At 41.1% G+C, this 13,060-nt stretch overlaps 1 protein-coding gene across 1 annotated transcript in view; it reads right to left on the minus strand.

Moving 5' to 3' along the window:
* Positions 1–1,888: 1,888 nt before the first annotated feature.
* Ncbp3 (nuclear cap binding subunit 3) overlaps positions 1,889–13,060 on the minus strand; it is a 31,386-nt gene continuing 20,214 nt past the window's right edge. Inside the window, exons 10-13 of the mRNA XM_038328479.1 lie at positions 9,837–10,122; positions 7,253–7,407; positions 5,141–5,302; positions 1,889–3,551 (exon numbers count right to left, since the gene is read on the minus strand). Coding sequence (XP_038184407.1) covers positions 3,316–3,551; positions 5,141–5,302; positions 7,253–7,407; positions 9,837–10,122 — 839 coding nt within the window. The 3' untranslated portion in view covers positions 1,889–3,315. The remainder of the gene's footprint in view (positions 3,552–5,140; positions 5,303–7,252; positions 7,408–9,836; positions 10,123–13,060) is intronic.

Genomic DNA, 13,060 nt, shown 5'->3' on the forward strand with positions numbered 1-13,060 from the left:
GGGAATACAGCTTGGCAATTCCTCCAAAGACGAAAGGTAAGAGCTACCATGATCCATAAATTCCGTTAATTTCAGCATTTGGGAGGCAGAGGCAGGTGGATCTCTGTGAGTTTGAGGCCAGTGTGAGCTACAAAGCAAGTTCCAGGACACAGAGAAACCCTGTTTCGAAAAACAAAGAAAAAAGAATAAAAATACACATCCATGAAGGGGAGCTGCACACAAATACTCACAGAGGCCTATTCACAACAGTCTCAAACTAGAGACCACAGAATGCCCATTAAATGAATGATAAATATACAGATAATTTTAAAAACTGAAATAAAAAAAGCACTGAGAAGCACACTGCTGGCACACCTTTAATGCCAGCACTTGGGAAGCAGAGGAAGACAATTTCTGTTAATTCAAGGTTAGCCTGGTCTACATAGGGAGCTTGAGGGCCAGGGCTACACAATCAAAACTTGTCTAAATATATATACACACACAGAGAGAGAGAGAGAGAGAGAGAGAGAGAGAGAGAGAGAGAGAGAGAGAGAGAGAGAGAGAGAGAGAGAGAGAGAGAGAGAGAGAGAGAGAGAGAGAGACAGAGAGACAGAGACAGGGGGTAGAGGGAGACTTGACATGAATGAACCTTGAAATAATGTAAATAGACACATAGCATAGGACATTCATGAAATGTCCATAATAGGCAAATCCCCAAGGACAGAACAATTAGTAGCTGCCGGGTCTGGGCAGAGGAAAGAATGAGGATGAGTGCTAGTGGGAAGAGGATGCTTTTGGTGATGAAAGTGTTCTAAAGTTGATTATGATAATGGTTATACAACTCTGTAAATAGCCTACAGCCAACTGAAATGTACACTTCAAATGGATGAACTGAATACTACGTAAATAATCTCTCAAGCAAAAATTCACCCCAGTTACATGAAGAATGGAGAGGGAGAATTGAAAGAGGCTGCTGCAGAGAGGGAGAACAGAAGCAGGGAAGGATTCATGGGTTCAGGCTAGAGGAGGGCCAGAAGCTGTCTGGCCCCTCTATAAAAAGGGGGAGTAGGAAACAGAGATGAGGTATCTGCGATTATTATCAAGCAGCAAAAAGTATATTTAAAATCTTCTACATGGAGTAACCCCACATGTACAGAAAGTACCCTGGATAAAGTATACCCAGCTGTCTGCTAGACTATCCTGACTATCCACCATCACTCCTAAGCATACAGGGCTCAAGGTATTGAAGACCTGAGCAGCTCCAAGTGCAGGCTGGAGAGAGGCGGGGAAGGCCATCACCACCTGTCTTCCATAAAGTCCTCTCCTCGTTTCTAGCAGGAGACTGACAAGTGCTCAAAGGCCCTACGCAAATGGGTCTGGACTTGTGAATGGAAAGCATCATAACTGAGGAACAAAAAGAAAGCCGGGGAGTTGCCTAAGCCCTGAGGAAACCATGTCAGTTGGGAAGCACACACAAAGATCTCCAACCCACTGACAGAACCAGAGCCAGTGCTTAAGCACATACCTGCCCTGTCTTCCTGACACATTGGCCACCTCAACAGAAAACATGCTACAGATATAGCTTCAAGAATAATAAATATCAAATAGATATCAACAAAGCCAGAAACTGCACCAGACCATTTACTTGCTTCATGGGGAAAGGAAAGCTCAGGACCACTGGGCAGGGTCCGGGCTGGCTTCCAGGTCTGCTCTCAGGCCCTTTTTCTTTTCATTCTACCAAGTCTGAACCTCTAAGAACATGACTGTGAGCTGTGAGCCACACAGGACAAGAGAAGCTTAGAAACTTTAGAGGCCTTAGGTCTGAACTACCTCTTTCTGGGATCCACAGAAGCCAAACAACTTTGGTTATATGGGGGGAAGGTTAACCAAATAATACATATGACACAGGTTTGTTACAACTTCAGTTCTTAAGCTTTTCTGCTTCTTTTCTTATGACACTGTTCATTCACAATGTAGTCAGCCACCAATGGGACATGTGCTCAACCACAAGTCAAGAGCTCTATGGATGAGAACAACCCAGGCACGTGAAGAGCATGACATCCCAAAGTGACAGCGGCTCACCATCATCTCTAACTCCAAGATTCTAATGTGCTGAAGTGAAACATCAGTTTTACACCTGCAGAGGAATACAGTATTAAATATTGCAAAGTAGAAGTCAGACGAAAGGCCGAATAATCAACTGACTTTCCATGGTAAAAGAATTTGAAAGACTAAAAATAAACTAAAAATTTCTGAAACTATTATCTTATTTGCTAGTTTTGAATACGTCTTCAGTGACAAGTCAGAGACAAAAGAATGAATTACCAACCCACGCCTTCTAGAAAAGTTGTAATGAACAAGAAGAGTCCATTGCAGATGGACAGTTTTTCCTACAGTGGCCACAAAGCAAGTTGAATTCATGTACAACAGACCATACAATTAGTATCATTTAAAATAAAGACTCTTCTCTTTGCCTTCTTCCAAAGTATATAATGTATATTTAACAACACAAGAGACACCACTTGAGCTTCCCCTGTAGCCAACAGGAGGAATAGCCACATATAAAAATTAAAAATTTAAACTTTTAAGTCATTAATAGTTTTTGAACATAATACAGACTTAGAAATTATTCAACATTAACCCAAGACCCCATCCCTAAGCACATATAAATCAACTTCAAATTCAGAAGCCAGAGCTGTCTGTCCCTAGAAGTCCCACAGCACTACCTTGATCTTCACATCAGGCTAATAGCCAATAAAGGGCCCTAACAGAAACTCCCCAGGGAGGAATGGAAGCCATTGCTGCTACATTTCTATCTACCAGGGAGGGCAGACGCAGCCAGGTCAGGTCTATGAGATTCAGCCCCCACACTAAGGTCCTGGAAGGCTGGGCGGGCAGCGTCCCTCATCTTCCCCCAAAGACTGTCCAATAAGCACCTGGGAACTGACTCTTCTTGGGAAAAGGGTGCTGGCAAGAGCTGTCAGAGCCAAGGCAACAGTGAGAAGTTCTCTGCTCTTTGGATGAACCGTGTAAAACATTTCTTTTAAAAGACACAATGTTAAAAATATTAAGAAAATGTCTACAAAATCTGGAGGTTGCCTTTTTCTCCAAGGGTAAAGCTTGTGGGGTGGTGGGGAGAAGACTTGAGGGCCCAGAACTGTAGCTCTGTAGCACAAGCAGAGACGTCCTTCAACACTCATTACACTCCAGAACTGTCCTACTGGGACAGCAAGAGTTCAGGGTGCAGGCAGGAGGGAAGGGCGCCAGCTGTTCCTACTGTGTGCCCCACCCTACATAAGAATGTCAGATCTGAGGGCAGCTGCCAAGGCCAGGGCATCAGGACTCTGCTTCTGAACCAGAGCTACTTTCCCGGCTGACTTCAATCTGGAGAGATGGCAAGCTATCTAGCCGACTCTTTTTCTGGCGAGACTGTTCTTTCTCCTTAATCAAAGCACCCCACGCCCTCTGAAGCTCCGAGTCATCTTCCTCAGCACCAGACGGCCTGTGATCCACTTTTTTCGTGTTCTTTTCTTTGGTCTTGGGTGTAGATCCTAAGCGAGTCCATAAACCACCTGTTGGGGTGAGAAGACACCTCAGTTTGGCTGTCAATGCCGAGCACCAGAAAGTCCCGAGGAAGCAGGTGTACTGCCAACACCTGCCATGCAAAAAACATCAGCAGAGGCAGTTGGCACCAGTGTGCAAGTGGACAGTTTAAGACTCAATGAAAGAGGCTCAAAACAGGTGGCCCCACACCAAGCATAGGACAATCACCTTAGACTTTCCTGACATACTTGTCCCTCTCCTGGTGAGAAGCATCATGCCCCATGCTCATACCACCCCAGTCTGTTAGGAAGCTCTAACATTCTACAAACTGAAGGGTTTATTTTACTATGATGATTCTCAGGCTTTCAGCTGACTTTTAACTTTTAAAGAGTTTTATTGAACTGAAGAAATGGCTCAGCCATTAAGAGCTCTTGGCCTTGCAGAAGATCTGGTTAGATTCTGAATACCCACATAGCACCATACAACAGTCCATAACTCCAGTTCCAGAGGATCCAATGCCCTCTTCCAACCTCCAAGGGCACCAGACATATACACTGTACAGAGACAAACATGCAAGCAAAACATAAAAATCCCAAAAAAGGGGAGTGTTTTATTAAAATAGAACAACAAATAAAAGTGTTTAGAATGTGGTGGCATAGATACACTCCAAAGCAATTAAGTTTTATTTATAAAGAATAAGGTAATCATGGAAGAATTACTATAGAAAAACGCTACACAAAGAGAACTAGATATATGTGTGGTCAAAGTAAATAATGTAAAAATAAAAAGCAAGGGTGTTGTGAAATATTACTTTAACTATATAAAGATGTGTTATATTTATGTTGCAGAATATTAATTTAACTACATAAAGGTGTGTTACATTTGTTTATGCTGCATTTGTTTAAGATGTAAAAATGTGTTGCTTTGCCTGCCTACTGATTGGTCCAATAAAAAGTTGATCAGCCAATAGCTAAGCAGTAGAAGGATAGGTGGGGCTGTCTGTCAGGCAGAGAGAATAAATAGGAATCTAGGCTCAGGAAAAAACAAGAGAAAGAGAGAGACAGAAGGACATACAGAATGAAAGAAGGTTAAAAAAGCCCCAAGGCAAAACATAGATGAAGAAAAACAGGTTAAAATAAGTTATAAGAGGGCTGGAGAAATGGCTCAGAGGGTAAGAACACTGGCTGCTCTTTCAAAGGTCCTGAGTTCAATTACAAGCAACCACATGATGGCTCACAACTATCTATAATGAGATCTGGTGCCCTCTTCTGGCATGTAGGCATACATGCAGACAGAATACCATGCAAAATAAGTAAGTAAATCTTAAAAAAAAATAAATAAGTTATAAGAAGTAGCAAGAAACAAGCCTAAGCTAAGGTCGAGCATTCATAACCAATAATAAGTCTCTGGGTCATGATTTGGGAGCTTGTTGGTGGCCCCAAAAGAAAGTCTGATACACAAAGATGTGTTCCCTCTTCTCCTTTCTAAGCTTTCCTGTAGACATGATGCTGATGCCAACAAAAGCAGTTATGCTAACTGCGAGAAATAAGCACTGACTCTACTTCTTACAACCAGCGCTCTCCCTTCCTTCCCACCCATCAGTGTGAAGTCTGCTCACCTGATTTCCTTTCCCGAGTATCAGAGTAGAGGCCTTTAACGTCTTGCCTGGGAACTCCTAGCCTACTATGTACATCCGAAGAGGGTTCTCTCCGAACCACTTGATTACTACTAAAAGCCTTTTCTGGAGAATATGGTCTTTTTCCTAACCGTTGGCGAATATCTGAAAAAAGAGAAAAAGTATACCTGTTACCAAGCACGTGTGTTTTACTATAAGTACCAACCACCTAGGATTTTTGTCTTAGCTATAGTTTCTATTGTTGTTATAAAACATAACCAAAAGCAACTGGGGGAGGAAAGGGTTCATGTCACTCACAATTTAACAATTCATCATCAAAAGCAGTGAGGGCAGGAACGCAAGCGGGTAAGGAACCTGGAGGTAGGAACTGATTAAGGGGCCATTGAGGAGTGCTATTTACTGGCTTGCTCATCCTGCTTTCTTATCCCACCTGCTTTCTTATAACACCAGCCCAGGGGCAGTACTGCCCACAATGAGCTGGGCCCTCCTATATCAACTATTAATAAAGAAAGCGCACCACAGGCTTGTCCACAAGCTACTCTGGAGGGAGCATTTTCTCAGTTGAAGTTCCCTCTCCCAAAACGACTCTAACTTATTTCAGGCTGACAAAAAACTAGTCAGTATAGCTCTCTAAAAACCCGACCCCACATCTCCCACAGTGAAGGCACAAGTTCTGGCATGAGAAGGCTTCTAAAGCCAGTTCTGTTCATAATTGATCTTGCATCTCTTAGGAAAACTTAAAACTTGGATGCAGAGGCTATCAGCTGATTGTTTGAAGCAAAAGTTTTCTTCCTTCCTTTTTTCTTTTTTGGCAGAACCAAGCAAAACTAAGTAACATCACAGATTTTTCAATTAACAATACTACAAGCTCCCTACAATCCTTGGACATACAAGTCATTCTCAATAAACTTAATACATTTAACCAACAAGTATAATGAGTCTGGCAATAGGCCAAGAATAAAGGAACCATGCCCTAAACTAAGTGCATTTCTCCTCCAAGTCTGTCAAAAAGCTGCTGAGCCTGAGGTTTCCATTAACAAACAGCAGCCACATATTCATCCGCCTAGAGTCAGCTTTTGACATCTTATGTAAGCCCCCCTCCCCGCAGAGCTCATATTGAGCCTCCTTCTTGGTTTCTCTTCCATCCTTCCTCCTCCCAAGGCTCCATTCTCAGCCTGTATTCATCATTCCTGGTAAAGTTCTGCCCTTAGTATCTTGGTTTTTTTTTTTTTATGCCCACTAAATTCTATTTCTCCAAAATCATATTTTTAAAATAAGAATCAGATTATTCCCCACCTTGAAATCTTTTAACCTTGAAATCTTTATCAACTGCATTCTATCCCCTCCCAAGATCTAAAACTATTTTCTCCAAAAGCCTTCTCCAATTCTCTCAGCAGATCTATGGCAGGTGACTTGCACATGCTAGACTAGTAGCCACAAGCACACCCACACACTGTTCTATTAGGGTTTACTCACATATACAATCTAGTTCACACTCAACCATGTATCTCATCATACAACTTAACTTTATTGGTTTAGGGTATAAAATATACCAGGGAAATAATACTATGTATTATTTAATATTATCTATTATTTCAGACAAAAGTACTAAAAGCTAGTTTTGCCAAAATCTGATTTTTATTTATGTTCTCATGAATCCAATGCCTCGCTAAACATTTAGCTAAACACAACGAGAACAATTAAATCAGTTCAGAAGAGCCTACCTTGAGCCCATCTGCTTTTGGGAGCTCAGAGTGTTAGAACTCCGAGGGGAAAGGAATCCTGGCAGTCAGAAGCCTAGGACTACCACAAAGTCACACTGCACAACAAACCTCACACAAGAGATTTATTGGGAAAGACATAGGAGGGTGGCTGTCTCTGCTTAGGAGAGAACTGAGCAGTAGGCAGACTTTATATAGAATTTCTTGTAGAAATGGAACTTTCCAGGGTGGCCTGGAATTGGTGGGATTCTGTGGCCCAATCTTGGGCTTTTTTTATCTCTATAGGGCGGAGCCTGGCCACCTGCACCCCGAGAGGCAGGACACTGGCCACTACAACTGTCACAGTAGTCTGGTGGCCAGGCCGACCGAGTACCTGGTTTGGAGCTGCCGACCGCCGGTCGCACACACGAGTGCTGGCGCTTCTCATCTAAGAGGTGTCGGACATCTGCAAACTTCTCAGGTAGCAATTTGTTACCGATTCGATTTTTTATATTGCTGGTCGATAAACTATCTGCCCTCATAGAGTTCCTGTAAGGAAAAAAAAAAGGCGGGGAGAACACAAGTAACCAACTTCAACTGTGAGACAAGGTACAAGCAAAGTCTCCTACTTCAGAGAAACTCAACCTGAGATGACACTATTCCCTCACAAGAACACTGATAACAGCTCACTCAGAACAGCTCAGAACAGGATCAACACGCTGTGAAGGACGGTGATGACAGCAGGGTGATTTCCACATGATGCCTGGATGCCTGGATACTTTACCGCAGAACACAAAACTAACGGTCACCATCTCCAAGGGCAGACAAACATAGACAGATTCCTGCAAAGAGGCTGGAACTCTGCTCACCCAGGTGCAATCTGGATGCTAGTCTATAACCCCCTTCTTTAAAGAAGATACTTCTCTGTCTATAGACCATCCTACCATGAGAGCATTATTCTGCTAGAATTTTCTATTAGGTAGTTCTATGAAAACTAAACACAAAGATGTGAACAAGGCCACACAAATCAACACTAGAAGCCCCTTTTCTTCCTATCGGCGAGTACCTCAGAAAGCCCAGGCCTGGTGGCGCAGGCTGCAGGCTCAGTTACTTGTGAGACTAAGGCAGAACACAGGATGATCACAGATCCACATCCTGCCTATGTTACATAGCACATTTATATTCAGCCTACTTGCTTTAGTGAGATACTGTCTCAAAATTTCAGAAACTTTAAATAAATAAAATCTATACTTATTGAATCAGCTCATTAAAATAACTAGGTTCTCTGTTCAGAGGTCCATAAAAATTAGGATGAACGATAGTTTCTAAACCCAGTAAGAGTATGAGTCACAGGCAGAATGTGGATAAGGCCCTAGAAAGGAAAATCTAGCAACACATACAGATTTTTAAATACATGCATTTTTCTTTTTCTTTTGATTTTTTGAGACAGAGATTCTCTGTGTAGACCTGGCTGTCCTAGAACTTGCTCTGTAGACCTGGCTGGCCTTGAACTCACAGAGATCAGCCTCCCCCTGCCTCCCAAGTGCTGGGATCAAAGGCGTGTGCTACCTCCACCTGGCAACACATGTATCTAGCAACACATACAGGTTTTTAAACACATGTATTATTTTCTATAACAAGGCAGACTTTGAGGAATCTATTTAGCTAACATAGTATTAACAGAAACATCATTAACTATTAAAAGGGATTAGTTGTGGTGTCCTGTAATCACAGCACTCAGGAGGCTGGGGAAGAGAATGAAAACACAAAGCCAGAGCTATGCACTGAAACTCAATCAAAAAAAAAAAAAAAAAAAAAAACAAAAAAACCCCAAAATAAATAGGACCAGCAAGATAGCTCTGCAGGTAGGGGTACTTCCTTCCAAGTCTGAGCACTTATGTTCGACATTTAGAACCCACATGATAGAAGAGAACCAACTCCACAAGGTGTCCTATGACCAACACACATGCACTGTGGCATAGTCACACATGATAAAAAATTAAAATAAAAAATTTTATAAGTAGTTAAATAAATGATAATAGTGCTAAGCAATGTACTACATATGATGGAAGAAATAACAGATGTCTGGAAATAAAAGTGGTTTTTACTTTTTATACTGTCTACGCAACAACTATTGCTTATATAGAGAAAAAATTGGATGCTTCCATCAAATACCGATAAAGGAATAAAAATTAGGGTAAAAATGATTGCAACATGAAGAGAGACTGCATTTGTAATTACCACTTAAAAATCAAATTGCGGACCAGGCGGTGGTGGCTCACGCCTTTAATCCCAGCACTCGGGAGGCAGAGGCAGGCAGATCTCTGAGTTCGAGGCCAGCCTGGTCTACAAGAGCTAGTTCCAGGACAGGCTCTAGAAACTACAGGGAAACCCTGTCTCGAAAATCAAAAACAAAACAAAACAAAAAATCAAATTGCGGGGCTAGAGAGATGGCTCAGCAGTTAAGAACATCGGCTGCTCTTCCAAGGGACCTAGGTTTGAATCTCAGCACTCACATGGCAGCTCACAACCATGTGTAACTCCAGTTCCTGGGGATTTGATGGCCTTTTCTGACCTTCAAGGGCATTGCATGAATATGGTACACAGATATTCGGGAGGCAAAACACTTATAAAGCAAAAATAAATATTTTTTAAAAAAATCAAACTACAGAGTAAGAATATATCTCAGTGGGAGAGTACTTTGCCTAGTAGTATGTACACAAGAGGTCTTCTGTTCAATCATTAGTATTTCCAAAATAAATAAATAAGTAAATTTAAAGTTAACATCATTAAAAAGAGGAAAAGTATTAGTTGGGAGGTGGTGGCATACGGCTTTAATCCCAGTACTTGGGAGGCAGAGACAGGTGGATCTCTGTGAGTTCCAGAACAACCAGGGCTGCACAGAGAAACCCTGACTCAAAACAAAACAAAACAAAAACAAAAAACAAACAAACAAACAAACAAACAAAGTATTTTACCTAATACTTTTCAACTGAGATTCCACTTCATCTGCATACATGGTCATCTTCATGCTTTTCTTTGGGGAGGGAGTGGAAATCATCTTCAGTTCTAGATCATAGTCCATCTCATCCGAGTCTGAGCTGCTCGCACTGGACCGCCTAGACACGCTCCGCTCACGGGGCTGCTTGAGAGTGGGAAGTTCCTCATGGTACTCCACCACGACCCTGTCATCTGCATCCATGTCTTGGTCCTCTTCTTCCTCTTCCTCTTCTTCAATGGGTTCCTCGGGAACATTCACTAATCCTGAAGAAATTTAACCCAAAGGTTAGAACTAAACTTAAGGCTAAACTAACAAGCATGATTTCTACTCCACATTGGTAGAAGAAAAGACTATGACCTCCAAAACTGTACTGGAGTATTTGCCATCTGTAAAAGTGCCAACTGGAAGCGATTCTTACTCTTACTTATTTATCCAAGAGACTGGATAAAACATGAATGTAGTAGTATAAACTCATGTACAATATGAGCAATCTTCATTATTTTTGAGTTTTATATTTATAAATCTGTCAGATTTATTTGTGGCTCCTAAATCAACACTCAAGGTACAGTCAAGAACACATGCAGACTGATAGAAAACTAAGTGCTTCTTCCTAACCAAGGCAACAGCAACACCACCTTCTTATTCATGACTCATATTGTAAGCAAGGTCCTTTTCAATTTACTAATCGCTATGTTTTCACTTTTTGTGCTTTCTCTTGATAATTTTACTGCTTAAAAATGGTCCCTGCTGGGCAGTGTTGACACACACTTTTAATCCCAGCACTTGGGAGGCAGAGACAGGTGGATCTCTGTGAGTTCGAGGCCAGCATGGTCTCAGAAAGAGTTCTAGGACAGGCTCCAAAGCTACATAGAGAAACTCTATCTCAAAAAACCAATAAACAAACAAACAAATAAAATGGTCCCTGAGCTATAAGTGGTGGTCTATGCCTTTGATCCCAGTATTGAGAGGCAGAGGCAGGTGGATCTCTGAGAGTTCAAAGCCAGTCTGGTCTACAACACAATGTGTTCCAGACACAAGGGCTACAGAAAGAGACTCTGTCTCACGAAGAAGAAGAAGAAGAGGGGGAGGAGGGGGAGGAGGGGAAGGAGGGGGAGGAGAGGAAGGAGGAGGAAGAAGAGGAAGAGGAAGAAGAAGAAGAGGAAGAGGAAGAAGAAGAAGAAGAAGAAGAGGAAGAGGAAGAGGAAGAAGAAGAGGAAGAGGATGAGGAGGAGGAAGAGGAAGAAGAAGAGGAAGAAGAAGGAAGGAAGGAAAGAAAGAAAGAAAGAAAGAAGGAAGGAAGGAAGGAAAGAAGGAAGGAAGGAAAGAAGGAAGGAAGGAAGGAAGTCCCATTAAATACAGTGAGTGAGGTGTTAGTTTAGTAAAAGGATGGTGGTGCACCTCATGAAGAAAACACCAACACTACATAAGCCTTGTTCAGGCATGGGTTACACGCTGTCAGCTGTTAATTCAATGCCAATTAATTAATAGTGTATATTAAATCAGCTGTCTTAAATAGAAAAATGGGCACAGCAATGTTACAGACTGATTAGTTGATGAAAATAGTGTGACCAGATGTTTTGTATAATTCAATATTCACTAATTCAACGTTCAGTGTAACTTCATGCCATGTGATAGCTCTCAATAATAAAAATCAACATTACGGACTAGAGAGATAGCTCAGGTTAAGAGCACTAGCTGCTCTTCCAGAGGTCCTGAGTTCAATTCCCAGCAACCACATTGTAGCTCACAGTCATCTATAATGAGATCTGGTGCTCTTTTCTGTCCCACAGACATACATGGAGGCAGAATGTTACATATATAATAAATAAATAAATCTTTAAAAAAAAATCAACAGGGGGCTGGAGAGATGGCTCAGCGGTTAAGAGCATTCATTGCCTGCTCTTCCAGAGGTCCTGAGTTCAATTCCCAGCAACGACATGGTGGCTCACAACCATCTGTAATGAGATCTGGTGCCCTCTTCTGGCCTGCAGGCATACACACAGACAGAATGTTGTATACATAATAAATAAATAAATATTTAAAAAAATCAACACTAACTCTAAAGCTTATGGGCTCTTGGTCTAGAAAGATGACTCAGTGGTTAAGAGTGCATACTCCTCTTGCAGAGAACCAGAGTTTGGTTCCCAGAGTTGATGGCTTGTAACTCCAGCTCTAAGGGAATCTGACATTCTCTCCTGGCCTCTACAGGTACTATACAAACCAATCTTCTCATCCGCATATAATTAAAATAAATTTTTTTCAAAAAGAAGTATGAATAATGTTTGTGGTAACCAGAAAAGGCAAATATAAAGTATACTTATAATAATTATAATTTTATGAAAACAGATGAATGAAATAAATGAAAAATGAAATCAGTTACTGTATTAGGATACTTGAATTAGGGGCAGTTTACTTTCTAATTTCTTAGAATAAAGAATAGGTTACAACACTATCTTTGTTTTTTGAGTCAGATTTTCTCTGTGTAGCCCTGGCTAACCTGGAACTCAGAGAGATCCACTGGCCTCTGCCTCCTGAGTGCTAGGATTAAAGTCATGTGGCACAGGCCCAGCTGACAATATATTAAAGTAACTGAAACTGGAAAAATGTAACAGAAAATGGGTGCATTACTAATACGTAGATTTCAAAGATAGAATTCTGTACACATCCATCAGCCAAAAGTATTCACACTGCGTCTCCTCTTGTTTTGTCCCAGTGACACTTGTGCACACTGTACTGCTGACATACCTAGTTCTATGAAGCAAGCAGAAGACTGTACACAAGTTCAAAATAAAAGTGAATCTTCTAGAAAGCATAATGAAAATGGTTCCTTTATAATAAACATACAAGAGAGAAAGAAAAAAACCCATGTTTTAGTAGCATTCATATGCAAAAAACAATGTGTAAAAACACTCAACTACTCACATTACCAGAAAAGAAAACAAATTCAGTTCATCTGATAAGGTTTGTTCATGCAGTTGTTGATATTAATAGTAGAAAAATTAAGTTCCTAAGAAATTTTATTTTAATTTTCTCTCTGTAACATATGGTCTTTTTGTTAGAACCGTTTTATAAAATCATGTGACCTCTTGCATGGGCAATTCAAAATTAATCATGATTTGACTTACTTTCCTCTATGTTGGCAGAGGGTGAGGGCAAAGAAGAGAGAATAATAAAGTTTGGAACCTTAAAAGATTGTGTTAA

The sequence above is a fragment of the Arvicola amphibius genome, chromosome 4, assembly GCF_903992535.2.
Source record: "Arvicola amphibius chromosome 4, mArvAmp1.2, whole genome shotgun sequence".
Lineage (NCBI taxonomy): Eukaryota > Metazoa > Chordata > Mammalia > Rodentia > Cricetidae > Arvicola > Arvicola amphibius.